Source organism: Fulmarus glacialis, unplaced genomic scaffold (assembly GCF_000690835.1).
Source record: "Fulmarus glacialis isolate BGI_N327 unplaced genomic scaffold, ASM69083v1 scaffold15958, whole genome shotgun sequence".
Taxonomy (NCBI): domain Eukaryota; kingdom Metazoa; phylum Chordata; class Aves; order Procellariiformes; family Procellariidae; genus Fulmarus; species Fulmarus glacialis.
This window is the reverse complement of record NW_009227713.1, coordinates 42,322-57,248: the sequence shown is the minus strand read 5'-3', so window position 1 is coordinate 57,248 and position 14,927 is coordinate 42,322. Positions and strand designations below refer to the sequence as shown.

The following is a 14,927-nucleotide window of genomic DNA, read 5'->3' as shown; positions in this document are numbered from 1 at the left end:
CCTCTGCCATAGCAAACATACGTAATTGTGATGTTCTGTCATCAGGGAAAACTTGCAATTTTTTCAGAACTTTGTTTCAAACTTGTTTTCACAATGCAATTACACCTGGCGAATGGAGCTTTAGGTAAAATTATTTTACCTTCTACTTCAGTATTCTGTATGTGTTTTTGCTTGTTCCACGCCTCTAAGCTAATAAATAGTCAGGCCAAAGGCTTTGTAACTTCATTAAGTAGCTGGGTATAGCTCTGAACTGACTGAATTGCATTCAGCAGTGAGCATGCCACGGTAGGGAGAATGCTGTGTTTGTCTGCCTGGGATCTGGTGGGCTTCTGGTCTGTGCTTTCCCCCTTCCTCAGCCCTCGCTCGCTTTTGCTGAAGTCCTCGAGGAGCTGTTGCAATCCAGCTCTTAGGAAGGTCGGGTCCTGGCCATGTGGCATGTCTCATGTAAATTATTTTGGTGGCTTTTAAACCAGACCTTTGATTTCTGTCTAGCAGTAACTTAAATCCTGCTAACACAACCAAATAATCTTGTAGGTCCTCCACCAGGCCAGAGGTTGCAAGCATAGAGCTGGCAGATCGGGATGAGCGCCAGTGTTCACAGAAGGCTATTGTCCAGGCACGGTCCTCACAGCCCACACGTCTGACAAGTATCATCTTTGCTGAAGATATAAGTAAGTTTTAACTTTTGTAAGCACACCACTACTTGTTTATGGACATCCTGGCATCCTCCAGAAACAAAGTAGAGATTTAAAAGTGCACAAAACAAGAAATTTCCATTCGTATGCATAGACATTTTAGACTTTCTGTTAGCATGGCTTTTAAGTTCTGTTTGCTAAAGGCCTCAAATAAGTGTTAATGATATCAATGATGCATCCAGGAAAACGGCTAATTCTTTAAAAAAAAAAAAAAAGGGGGGGGGTGGCTGAAAATAATTTTCAGTACATACTTTTAATATAACGCAAATTCAGATGATTTGCATTTAGAAAGCTGGAAATTGCCTTTGTGTCTGTCATACAATATACCTGGTTAGTTTTTATAATGACAGATAGGCAAAAACAGATGGTCAATTAAATGTCTTGCAGTCACTAAATGAAGAAGTATATAGGGGTTTATCGTCTGTGGGTAAAAGTCATTAAGTTCTCTAGGACATGAGCCATGTCTGACAGTTGCAGTGTAGAAACAATATGTGCTCAGAGAGAACATCTGTAACTGTTAGTGTAGATGGAAATCACAATTTTTTAAAGATTTTTTGTAAAGTTCAGTGAGGAAGAGAACTGCTTTTCTTCCTTCCTTAGTCACAATTACCATTTCACCAAGAGTTTATTAGTCAAGGCCATGACCTAGTTTCAGTTCCTTCAGTGTCTTGTGTCATTGGCTAAATTTGAGGTGTATTTTGTCTTGCTGGTGCTCTGGATGAGCATGTCCAGTGTTGCTGATTTCATGTGCTCTTTCTGATGTCTCTTCAAGTGACTGGACAAGTGCTTCGTTGTGATGCTATAGTTGATACAATTCATGGCATCCAAATTGTGTCCACAACAAGAGAACTCTATCTTGAAGATTCACCACTGGAGCTAAAAATTCAGGCTTTGGATTCTGAAGGTAAGAGTTTTATTAGTAGGAGATAAAATATTACTGAAACTCTTAATTGTCTGATATGTGTACTGGTTTTATTTGTGACACAATTGAATGTTAGAAGCCAAGCTGAGTAATTTAAAGGGAGTTCTCTGGATAATACATTCAGTAACCTATTGTTTTTGCTTAAGTGTAAAATCTACATACCACCTGAATAGGAAAATCAAACACTGCTTGATTTCCAGCAAGTTTTGCTTGCCTTTTTTCCTTATTTTCCCAGGAAACTTAACTCTAGTGTTAAGGGTATTTTTAAAAATCAGAATTTAAAATAATTAAAAGAAAGGTGTCAGCTCATAGCAATTCTACCTCTAGATCAGGAGTAAGAGGGTAGCGGAAAAGTCCCAACACTTGTCCTGTTGAAATGTCCCATCAGGCTTTAACTAAGCTGAGCAAGGCTGCACAGGAATGTGAAGTAGTCTGGTTGGGGGTTTTTTTGTTCTTTTTTTTTTTTCTTTTGAGATGAGATAGTCTGAAGAATTTTGCAAAAGGACATTTTGTCTGAGTCCAATCAAGCACCCAACAGGATGTTCAGAGATGATGTTGGATTAATATCCCTTAATTATTATAGAAACACTCACTTTTGGGCGGTATCATTTAAGCTCGTAACAGTCAGTGTATTTGGACTGAATGCATAATTATGTAATAGGAGCAGAAAACTTCTGCTTTTCGTACTGTCTGTAGCATCAGAAAAGAACCCTGATGCTGGTAAGAATTTCATGCTTTGGTCTCAACAATCGATTTTTACGCACACATCAACACTCACACAAACCAAGTGATTTTTGGGACAACTACTGGGCTGAAATATGTGAAGCAGCTATAAAAGTTGAATTGTTTGTTTTGGGTAGTTAATGAACACATCCTACACTTGTTTGTTTGTAAACCATGAATGCCAGGTTATGTATGGCAATATGTTAATAGTGAAAAGTAATTTCATTTTCTTATACTAAGCGTGATACTGGATTCTTGGCTTAGTGTTTCTGCAAACTCTCAAGCACGCTCAATGGATAAATTTGCCTTGGAAGCCACCCAAGTTAGAGTCTGAACAGGAGCAGTGGTTCAAAACCCACAAAGAATGTTTAATATGCATGACTGAAATTAGGTGTTGGTTAGAAGCCATAGGACTGAACTTCCCAATCTAAGTTTAGGGGATCAGGATACACTCAAAAGCTTTGAAAATCAGTTCCTTTTGACCCAAATAACCTTGGGATCCATCCTTGGGAGACCTTTGGATATATTGGACTTTCAGTGATCTTTCTTGGCACACTTAAAAAAAAAAAAATATTCAAGAGCAGTGGCAAGTTTATTGAAGGACGTAATTGTTCAGGAAAAGTCAGAGAATTGAATAAGGTACTTCTGAACACTTTTTTTTTAACATTCAGGAGGTGGGAAAGAAAAAAAAATCATTTTCCAGTTCAGTGAATATAGGGAAAAATCTGCTTAGGTTTGCTGAAAACTTGCACAAAGAACGGGTGTCAAGCCTGTTACTGCAGCCTGTGTGGGAGGGAGAGAGAGAGTAGGTGCTTTGTATCAGCCCTTGTATGTATACAATGTTGCAGTAACATAGCTTTTTCCCTGGTATGTAAAGTTGTTAAGTAGGCCCTAGGGATGTACCAAGTGCGATTTGTTTTGGGCTGATGGTGATTATTACATCTTACATTGCCAGATTATTGCATCTGGTATGGGTCAGGCCATGCATTAATGTTGATGATTCTACTCCTGTGAGTATCAGTGTATCTTCAGGAATAGTTTCTTTCCTTATTCTCTTCCACATATGTCCAATCATTTTTTTTTTTCATAAGCTGTATTTTTTAATCAGTTACATTAATGCAGATTTGTTTTTGTACATGATCTTTGGCCAAATTCAGTATAGAATGTAGAGGGGAAAAAAAAGTCATACTATATATTGTTTTCTTTTATCTGTTGAACTTTGCTCAAGTTATTTTATTATGACTTAACTAGAGGTGAGTTAAATAAGAGAAAGACTTAAAGATGTGAGTTTGCATTTCTTTGGCTATGAGCGCGCAGGGAACACTGGCTTCCTGGCCCAGCGATGGAGCAGAGCGCATCGAGACAGCTCTCCCTTGTTTGCTGGGGTTTGCTCCAGCCTTGATGGTGGGAGCTGCTTTTCTGCTGAAGCATGACAGAGGAGCAGCTCTGGGCTGGGTTACGGCTGTGGAGCAGGAGCACAAGCCACTGCCTACATTGACATCCAAGGAGCCTGGGAGGGTAATGTTACAGCTGGCCAGGGCAGCTGGTCTGCAGCTCCTGTGACAGCTGTGTGATCCTGCAGGGAAGGACAAAGACATAATGCAGTTCCTGGCAAGTGCTGTATTAGCTGTCAGCCTCCCTGCGTGCTGCCTCTGATAGGCTTAACCTGGAGACAGCTGCTGCCCTCCGTGCTGCGGAGATAGCTGGTCCTGTCCTGAATGAGTGAGACCCTGCATCATCTGGAGAACGCCCACAATAGTTTGTCTTTGATAACCTGACTGTGCCTTTTTAGTGAGGGACCCCAACAGGAGGCAGGACACCTAGGCCCAGTGGTGGTTCAGAGGCTGTAAGGATGATTTCGTGCTTTTGCTACGTGTTCGCTGTGGCACTGGCTGTGTCCAGGCATAGCCTCTCCATAGTGCCATGATGTGCGTTTCTCCACTGGCCCTCTTATTTTCAATTGGAGCAAAACAAAAGAGTGTAATACAGCTTTGCAAAGCTAAAGCATGCATCATTAAAGAAGGTTAGACTTGAATGCATGTTAAATATCTCAGTCTCAATCAATTTTAATTATATTGCCTTGTGTGTTTAGAGTTTTGTGTTTAAAATCGTATTTATTTGGGATTTGGAACTAACTGCAGTACGTTGTATGGGAGAAACACAGAACCAAAGAAATGGGAGAAACAGCGTAGGCTGTGAGTTGCCTTATCTTGTCTTAAAATATTTTTGTGGCTCAAAAGTGTCATAAGCCTTTAAGGATAAGGATTTGAGAATAAATCTGCTTTGATTCTTACTTTATTAATATATAGATGAATGTCAAAGGGAAGAACACAAATGAAAATTTATTTTAAAATATATTAAATACTGGGGTTTCAATTCCATATTTATTTGTCCCATGGACACTGCAATTCAGATCAAGACTCATCTCGAAGATTATAGGATGTTTTGGATTAGCAGACCATTACACTTAAATGTAATCATGATAAATCTTTGCTTTCAGTCTGGTTATTCCATTTTGTTCCTTTTTAACATTTACAATTTCTCCTGTTCTAGTGGTTCACAGTTTTGTAGAAAAAAGGTCCTCAGTTTGAGTTCTCTGAGTGAAGAGTTATTCCTGTTATGGGTAAATCATGGTTGTATTCAAAAACAAAACAATATATGTGAAAAATGCAGTTCATCAGTGCTGTGAACTCGGGTTACCCAAATGGTATCTCAGATCCACATGTTTCAAAATGAAAGATTGTTTAGCAGGGGTTTTTTTGGTGTTCTGCTAATATCCAAGAAATAATAAGGGTTTTGTGGTCAAAGGGGGAAGGAGATGACAAGTGGAGGATAGGTGGTGACACCTGCACCTATCCAGTGGGCTTTGTGAAAAACATAAAGCGACATATGGTGCTGCAAAATGTCAACAGAAAAGGCAGTTAACAAAAATATCTTGAATTTGTCAAAGTCAGTAAAGCAAGCTAGATTGTGATCTTTTTTTTTAACTAAATACTGTTAGGTATTTAGTTAAAAATCTCTCTTTTAGGGGTAATATAAAGAAATTTACTAGGGGAGAAAGTAATTTTGTGTTCCAGGTAGACTCTATGCTTGTTACTTGTTTTTGGTTTAATCTGATTGTTTGATTTATAGGAAACACTTTTAGCACATTGGCAGGGTTAGTCTTTGACTGGACAATAGTGAAAGATACAGAGGCTGATGGCGTCTCAGATTCCCACAATGCATTACGGTAAGTTCATTTACTTTGTTCTCAAAAGTCTCGTGTCCATTAAGTTTGATGTGTATAAATATTTCCCCACATCTGGACAGTTCACTGAACTGATGCCTAAAATAATGCTCATGGGTCAATTGTTTCAGGGGTTTTTTTTAAATGCCTACTCAACAGCCTGGGCACTCTCATCCCTGTTGAATTTAACAGCTGACAGTGTTAATGAGCAGCCCAGGTAGTTCTAATCCAACAACTAGAAATCAATAGATGCAATTGTTGATCTTCCTGAAACATCTTGTGCAAAGGAAAGATTTACCAGTAAGACTGTTATTTTGTGGTTTCAGCAGGGAGATTTTCCCCATCCGTTCCTCCTCTATTTGTCACCAGACCATCTTTGGCCTCTGTTTTGGTGGTGTTTGGTGGGGTTTCGTTTGGTTTTTTTGTTAGTTGTTTTTTTTTTTTATTAAGCATGTGCACTATGTAGTTTTGCAGTGGTGACTTCATTGTTCTGTTCTTCAGTGGTTTCAAACAGAAATTTTAGTTTCCATCCTTATTAAACTAAGCAGAATTGAAGGCTACTTCACAGCACCTTTATGGGATATTTTTCAAGCTTGACTCCCAGGAGTTTTATCTTTGCACTGACACAAGCTGGATCCTGTTATCTAGCAGTATTATGCTAGTATTCATTATATTATATGCCATGGTGAATCTTGACTTTGCTTAACATGAATGTTGGTAGGAAAAATGCCTCCCTGATATACGTGAATTTGACCAGACTGCAAACACATGAAACGTGGGGTTTTCTCACAAAACAGTTTACAGACGCTTCTTGAGTACAGCTTTAGTCAAAACTTCCCTAACATATAGTAAGCTTATAACATGAAATAGATTCAAACTCATGCACCAGAGGCTTCAGTTACTTCAGAAACCAGGTTCCAGCAAAATGTAGGTGGATTGCGGGACATAAAGTAATGTAGAAAACGATATCTTCCTTTAAAAAAATCTGGCTTTATTCATATGATGATTCTATGACTAGAATGTGGGGAAACGAGTTGTCTTAGAGAGCAGAATGGTTAACAGTTAACTTCCATCCTCAAGCCTATATTCCAAATACATTGGAAATGGGGTGGGAGTAGCAAACAAGACTCTTTGTTACTGGGTAAACACAAACTCCAATTTTGCAGCCTTAGAGAAACAAACACACAGCATTACCTGAGGAAAGCCTGTTAAGCCCATAATATGCTTGAAGCTGCAGCTATAAGTGTGTGGCCCCTATCTACAGTGAGAGCCAGACAGTGTGCTAATTGTTCAGTGGGACTTACGATCCAAGTCCTAGTCTGTGTGGAGCTTTTTCTTTCAGTATAAGTATTTGCTAGAGATGTGATTTGAACCAAGCTAATATTGATATATCCTCTACTGTTAGCACAGCTATGATAACATAAAAATGTTCTAATGGTGTTACAACTTTGCAAAATAAATGATAAACTGTCATAAATATGTTAATATTTATAACTGTTCTCAATATGGCTTCACTGATTTTACTGTGAAAGTGCACATAAAGCCAAACAGATCGTGTGTATACAGAAGTTGGCAACCTCTAAAACATGGTCCTCTTTCAATTTCTGTCCTGTTGTTTACCCATTCATGGCAAATTCCTTTCCTCTCTGTTGTCACATCTTATTGAAATTTCTAACAGTTACTACAAGTATTCTGCTTGTAGATTTTTTTTCATGGTCGTCTGTTAAATGCATGCTAACTTCTTCATATAGGTCAAAGTTATGTTCTGGTTTGTTAAGCTGTTGCTTTTATAAACATAAGGTTTGGGTCCTTCACATCAGTTGTTCCACAGTAATCTAGAGAGTTTTTGCAGTCTACACCTACTGTAAAAACTGGAGGGATCATTATAGACAACATGTGCAGTCTTCTGATATCTCTTTAAAGCCCACAAACAAGCTTCAAACAAACTTCTATCAGTCACAGAAATTAGCTGCGGATTATCTTCAAGAATGAGTAAAATTTAGATATCTGGTCCCAGACAGACATCTTCAAATTTGCTTAAAACATGGAAATAGCTGGAAATAGATGGTGGTGTTGTTTCTTTGTGGGTTTACAAAGATTGGTTAACAATTTTCTATTCACTTTTCGGTTCACCTTTCAGTATACTTAAGTTCTTAGAATCCACTTATATTCCACCTTCCTATATATCGGAGATGGAAAAAGTTGCCAAGCAAGGAGATACCATTTTGGTGTCTGGAATGAAAACAGGGAGTTCTAAATTAAAAGCAAGAATACAGGAAAGCGTCTATAAGGTAAGAAACTTGCATCCATCTTTTTTTTTATTATTTAGTCTTATAGTCCAATTTTACAGGAGTACTGTAAGTTTGCCCTTTTTTGCCATGTTCCCATTGTGGATAAGGTGCTGCATCTCTGTCTTACTGGATTGACTCTGTGGCCCATATTGGAAAAGATGGCATTGCTACTCTTGATCACTCTGAAAGGGTTGGAGTTTGATGCAGTTACCTAACCCAGGACGGTGCATGTACCAGAGATCATTTCTAAACCTAACTCTCTGACAAAAGGCCCCGCAGCAGAGGAATACACTTCAAATACTTCTGTGTGATTTTATTATTCCTGATATTCATTCATATTATATATATAACTAGAATCATGCTGGATAGGGCATTGGACCTTTAGCTTTTTTAAAAAATAACCATCTAGAACACTTTAGGTCTTTTTTTCCATAAATAAATAGCTAGAACAAGGATTGCTATGTTGGATATATCTTTATTTCGTGTTGTGCTTGAAATGAGTGTGATATGAATGCTTCATTAGTATCTAATTCTACCTCATGAGATTCTGGTCTCCAAGGAAGGGCTTTGGGATCAGTGTGTCAATGCTACAAAGGTGTTAAACTGCAGTATTGGCGGTCTTCCCAGCCATTAGGTAGATCCATGCTGTTTCTTTCTTTGTAACTTGTGGTGACTTTTTCATTTAACTCTGGTAACAGAGCTGTTTTTTCTCTTAATAGAATTTACAAGCACCTGAGAGAGTTTTTATGGGTTATCGCTCATAGGAATACTTGGCGTTGTGCTAGTATCAACTTAATACTGCACCTTAGAAAAATCCTTGTATGAAATGATGGGCTTTTTCTGAAGTTCAACTCATATCTGCAGTCTGGTTTTGTAGATTTGTGTTACTACATGTTGTACTTAATGTTTTTGCTTAAAGCAGAATTGCCTTGGACTAACCCATACCTGTAAAAAGCGTTCTATGAAAATATAACCTAAATGTATGTAATACTAGTAACGTGGCATAAATAATAGTGCATGTTAAGAATTCTATTTTTGTTACAGTTCTACCTTTGATAATTGTGCTGAATATAGTTACTCTACATGACATCCGTCTGACTTTTTTTTTTCTTGAATGCTTGTAGCTTGTTTAGTTTTCTGGTTTAATATTTATTTTTCTGAATTAGTTTTGAGTTGATACTGTAAGTGGAATTGAAATAATATTGTTCTGTTTGCAATTTTTTATGGCTTTCTGGTTAGTAGTTCCTTTAAATCTTTCACTGCTGCCAGACTGCACATTTTCAGTGAACATCCCTCAAACAACTGTAATAGAATTTATACAATTATCTGTTGTATTCCTAATTTAATAGACCTGTAAGTTTGACACAGATTCCTCAGTGAAGTTATAAAGGATCTGTTGTATGGAGGTACCATGTTTTACAGTAGGGAAAATAAATTTCTAGATGTCTGAATAGTCACTGTGCATCTGTCTCAAGTTTTTCTGTATTCTCCAGAAAAGTGAACCAAAATGATGTCCATACAGACTTGACTTTTTTTTATTCAGCCTTGCACAGTATGCACAGAGCAGATCTCTATATCTTTAGTTGTCCTTTGCATTTTTCTGTTGTGACAAAATTTGAGATGATAATAAAGAGCCAATTACAGCAAGTAATATTTTTCACTTACAGATTTTAAGTTATTGCCGCATGGTCTGTTTTGAACAAATGAACTGCTTTAAATGTGGTTGCTCTTTCTTTTTTTTCCCTCAATCAATAGCATGTACATCCTGCAGAAGTCAGATTGCTTATTTTGGAAAACATCCTTTTAAATCCAGCATATGACATTTATCTTCTGGTGGGAACATCAATTCAGTACAGAGTTCAGAAAATAAGGCAAGGGAAGATTACAGGTTTGTCCTGTTCCCTTTTTTCTTTTTTTTAAACTGAGAAATTTTTAATTGTGTTTAAATTGTGTTGTTAATATTTAATACTGTTTTCCTAAACTACATGATGATATAGCTGTTTAGTTTTTTCTCTCAAAAAAAAAGGTGTCTGTAAAGGATATACTCTTGCAGTTTTATCAAGGACTTGAAGGTAAGGGTAACTTAGAATAGGAGCTAACACTATCATTTTAGATGTACTCATTTATTTCACATTGACTAAGAAACTGAGTCTGACTTTCTTAGTTAAATCAAATTTAGATTAGCAATTTTTCTAGCAGAAAATGTTTTCTGGACAAATAGATTTGCTCCACTTGACAAGTGGATTTTGCCACCAAGTGTGGGTTAGCTGGCTTTATGTCCATTTAAAGGTGTGGAAGTTTGAAACTGCATCTGTTGCTTACGAGGAGCCTGTGCTGGTAATTACTTCCCCCCCCTCCCTTTTTTTTCTCTTTTTTTTCTTTTCCTTTCTCCCCCTCCCCCCCCTCCCTTTTTTAGAAACTAGATAAAAAATGTTTTACTGGGCTAGTAAACTAGGCTCACTGCCTCACCTAGTAGTGCAGAATGGAGTAGCAGAAATTGTCAGTAACTCGTAGAAAGTAATTTGATGACTTTTGAAGCTGGGAATGAATTGGATGTTAGGTCTAAACAGTGGGATGATGTTAGTTGGAAATGGCAGTTTCAAAGAAATTAAAATTAGGCAAGAAGCTCATTTTGTATGTGTGTTGATGTAATCATAGAAATGCTATTTCTACAAGACATTAAAAATACTGATTTAATGTGTGCACTAGGCACCAGTAAAAATTAATCAGCGATAATTAGAAGCATCCAGACGCTGACACATTTGCTTTTATTGTTTCATATGTTGTCTTGTTTTATGTGCAGAATTAATGATGCCGTCTGATCAGTATGAACTGCAACTACAGAACAACGTACTTGGTCCTGAGGGAGATCTGTCTTGGCCGGTTGCCAAGTTGGACCAGGCAACATCAGTTGTAACTGCATTGCAGCAGGGACAAACTAACCTCATACTTGGGCACAAGAGTATCCTTCCTAGGTGATGCTTTTCCATCCGGATCTTCGTGGCAGGAGACAAACATTCCACCCTTTGCAGCACAAAAAGATAAAATTATCCATATATTTACCAGTAGTCTTGAAAATCAGGAGTACCTGATGGAGCCACAGAAATCAGCACTGCTGTGAATTCAGTCTCAACAGAGCTGCCTGATGCCTTGCAATGTTCTAAGAAATTAGGTTGGCAAAAGATCAATTAAATCATGTCTGGTTCCTTCATTCAATGTGGAAATGTGATGGGGCTTTATTTAATTTTTATATTTAGAGCATTATATTTTCTAGTGGGATCTTTTTAAAATGCTCACTGTCTTTCAGGATAGTGGGGGTAACATTTATTTTCAGTGTACAGTTAGCTTTAAATATCCAAAGAGGCACAAAGGAGCCCCAGGAACAAGCTGATCTTTACTTGACTTGTCAGAACTTTTCTGTTCCTTTACTGAGACTTCAGGTATTCGCATGCAAGGGGTTTCCAGACTACCAAACAGCACTATCTATGTTGTAAATCCTGGGTATTTAGGTTGGTATTGGCTGCAGTTTTTCTGATTGCTTAATATAATTTCTTGCCTTGTTTTTGTGTTGGTGTTTTTCTGTGTGTATATACACACTTCCATTTCTTGTATTACTTTTCATAAAAAAAGTAATTTTGTGCATAAAAGTAGCTCAATGTGAAATAGGTTTAGTAGTAAGTATTTATTTTCTTTCATCTCTGTATTCAGCAACAATGAAGGTGCATCTTCAGAGTGTGGGCACCAGAAACAAAATGCTTATATCAGTTACGTAAAGAGGCTGTTGATTTGTGCTGTTCAATATTTCCTGTTTTGTAGGTTTTACAGTTCATCCAGGTGACAGATGGGTCCTAGAAACAGGCAGACTTTATGAAATTACAATTGAAGTGTATGATAAATCGAGCAATAAGGTGTATTTATCTGACGTAAGTGAAATGTTGATATACTTCTGAGTGTCAGTCTCCTAAATCCTGGCTTTCTTTGAAATTAGTTGGGCAGTTTCTTATTTACATTGAGTTAGGACATTTCAAAGCATGTTGCTTCTTGCCTTTTCCTTTTTTCCCTTTATTTTGTTGTTTGCTTTATTTAAAAAAAAAAAAAAAAAACATTCTGGATGATTCATGTGAAAATGCCCATTGGAGTCTAAAAAATTGGAAGAAGTTGGACAGTACACTTTAAACATGTGCAATGCCTTCAAAAATAGGCATTGCACTGAAAATTGCAAACTGGTGTAACTGCTGGAGAGCAGTACTAATACGGTACTTCATCTTGTCAATCCCCCCCAAATATAATATTGTCATGTCTAGAGGCAATCTTTACTATTAAAGAATGAGGTGTAAGGTAGGCTTATAACACTTACAGGGAGCTACCTGTTTCTTTTCAGTTGATTATGGGAAAAGCTTAGATGATTAGCTAGCATTAAAACACTTCACTGTTTGGTAGTTAAACAAGACAAATTCTGGTATTAGGTACCAACTATACATTGCTCTTAAAATAAAGAAAACAAGATTTAAATAGTTCATTTGCAAGCAGAAACATTTTATTAAACTATTGCTTTTCAGAATATCCAGCTTCTGTGAGTGTTATTTTATTTGCACTTATTTGCTTCCTGAGATATAGATCTGAGTTTCAGCTAGATCTCAGAAGAAATGTGCTATTGGGCAGTATATTTGCATGTTCTTCCCCTTTTGTGTTTAAGAATGACAAAATTAAGAATTATTGTAAAATACGAATTATTTAGTGGTATAAATGTTGGTACTTTTCATGTTAAATCACATGTAGCTGATACTTCAAAAAAGTAAATATTTGCTGTGGAGTTAATGCTGTGTCTGAAAGATTTAATCTTGTTGAAAGACTGAAACTTTCATGGGGAAAAGTTCTTATTCAGTTTCAGATAAGTTTCTTTGAACTGTTATTAAATGATTCTTTTCTCATTGATTTGTTGCTAATATGTTTATGGCTGTCTGTACAGTATTAATGTCAGTTACCTGTGGCAATATATATTTAACGTTCTGATTTTAGAGTATCAGAATTAATACAAAGCTGTCCAAAGAATATTTTGAGGTGCTGAAGTCATCTCTGAATGGATCATATCATTATGTGAAAGCAATAAAGAAGGGTCAGACCATTATTGATGCTGCACTGACGTCAGTAGTAGATCAGGTATGTTTTTATAATAACTCTTCTGCTTTACTGGTAGGCCTAAAAATTATTTACTTGTGTAGTAGTGACTTAATAGTGAGATGGTAAAAGGAAACCTAAGAATTACATGGGTCTTTGTTTAAACAGATTAAGAACCAAATTCTAAAATCCTTACTTCAGGAAAACTGTCAGTTAAGTCAACAGAGGATTTGCTTAAATAAAGACTGTGGGATTTTGCTACCAAGTGTGTAGCAAACACCTGGTAAACTAGTGGTGCACAGCACTGATTTTTTTTTTCATGGCAGATACTTATGTGGGCACATATCGTATCCTTGTGCTGGTGCAAAGGTCCTCTCACATTCTCTGAGTGAATTTTACAATTTATTGTGGTAGGATCATCAGTGTCATACCCTGGCCTTGTTCTGCATTCAGTTACATTTGGAAAGTTTTCTGTCATTTGGTAAGTGGTGTTAAATGCTGGAATGAACATCTGCCAAATGTATCAGCCTGCAAATTTCTGGAAATTAATATTCATTAACTTTCTGCTAGTTGGGCAGGCTGCTGAATGTATGGCTAACTAGGGCACGTGTGAAAGTGATTTGCTTTTGCTTGAAACTTGGAACAATTCAACACTTCAACCCATTTGCTGTGAAATCGTTTTAGTGATTCCTTGAGTAGGATTTAGTAGATCTTTGTATATGATAAGCCATGCTCATTCTCTGTGCCAGAGAGGTACTCTCGAATGAAATGAAGTCAACTGAGAGCTATTAAGGTTTTCTTCAGAACTCCAGTAAGAAACAGTATGCTGTGCCAGAAGGTTATAGCATGATAATTACAGCAAAGTTGTAAAAGCCAGTATTTCGGGATAGGTTGAGGAATGGGTCTTTTAGGCTGAGTTTCGTCTTTAGCTGCTGCAGAGTAGAATGAGCAAAGAGTAAATGCAGGTGTGGAGTTACCAAATTAGTTCTCCAGATGAGGTCATTTTTGTGTATTCCTTATTGCTGTTTGCCTTTTAAATTAATGTGGGCACCCGTATCTCCATAGTAATATTACTCATTTAATACAATAGCACACTTTGCTGTGATGAGCTGACTATTTGCTCACAAGTAACACTGTTCATAAGTGACTGTAAATAGTTGCTTTCCTTTCTCTCTGAGATGTTTTCAACAACTTGTCTATTATATAAAGGACTACACATTATTCCTAGGAAGTACTATGGTGCTATTTATAATACTGTGCTGTTGCTTTTTGTAGGATGGAGGTGTTCATACATTACCAGTTCCAGTGCGAAACCAGCAAGATGTTGAAATATATGTTCCCATAGTTCTTTCACCCAGCATTTTGACGTTTCCTTGGCAGCCAAAAGCAGGAGTCTACCAGTACACCATACAGGTATGCCAAAGAAGTATCTAAATGCAGGAAGTATTGCTCAAGCAGGCATAGTAAGGCCTGTTACCACTTATATAGAGTTGACTTTGGATACTTCAGGCACAGTGATACCCAAAATTTATTTGGAGGAATTTTATTGGATGTTAGTTGCAGGAATTAATATGTAGTTAGTTTTAAAAAGTACATAAAAAACCAATAAACAAAAAAACCCCACTGACCCTTGCCTCTTGTCTTCCATTCACTTCCTGTCTCCCTCATGTATGCACCACACACATACGCACAGAGTGGTTTGAAATTACGGAAAACATCCTAGGTACAAAGCTTAGTAGTAATAATTTGAGGCTGCGGTTTGCTATAAAGGGATGGAAGTATGGGAGTATGAATCGGAGTGTGAGGTGAGCGCAAAAAGGGCATGACAAGATCAATGAGCAGGGCCCTATCAACCTTTGATATCAGTATCCTTCACTCCCCACACATCTCATGCTTCTGATAAAAAGTTATAGGGAGGCAAAGGCCACAGTTTCATTTACAGTATGCCCCTC

The 14,927-nt window shown here is 37.3% G+C and overlaps 1 protein-coding gene across 1 annotated transcript in view; it reads left to right on the top strand.

The window, feature by feature from the left end:
• Positions 1-277: 277 nt before the first annotated feature.
• Positions 278-14,927, top strand: part of NUP210 (nucleoporin 210kDa) — a gene marked incomplete at its 3' end in the record, with an annotated part of 54,800 nt that continues 40,150 nt past the window's right edge. The window contains exons 1-11 of the mRNA XM_009583254.1: positions 278-285; positions 535-671; positions 1,468-1,599; positions 5,473-5,569; positions 7,707-7,857; positions 9,613-9,745; positions 10,661-10,819; positions 11,298-11,366; positions 11,674-11,780; positions 12,877-13,017; positions 14,251-14,388. Of these exons, the coding sequence (XP_009581549.1) occupies positions 278-285; positions 535-671; positions 1,468-1,599; positions 5,473-5,569; positions 7,707-7,857; positions 9,613-9,745; positions 10,661-10,819; positions 11,298-11,366; positions 11,674-11,780; positions 12,877-13,017; positions 14,251-14,388 (1,272 nt within the window). The remainder of the gene's footprint in view (positions 286-534; positions 672-1,467; positions 1,600-5,472; positions 5,570-7,706; positions 7,858-9,612; positions 9,746-10,660; positions 10,820-11,297; positions 11,367-11,673; positions 11,781-12,876; positions 13,018-14,250; positions 14,389-14,927) is intronic.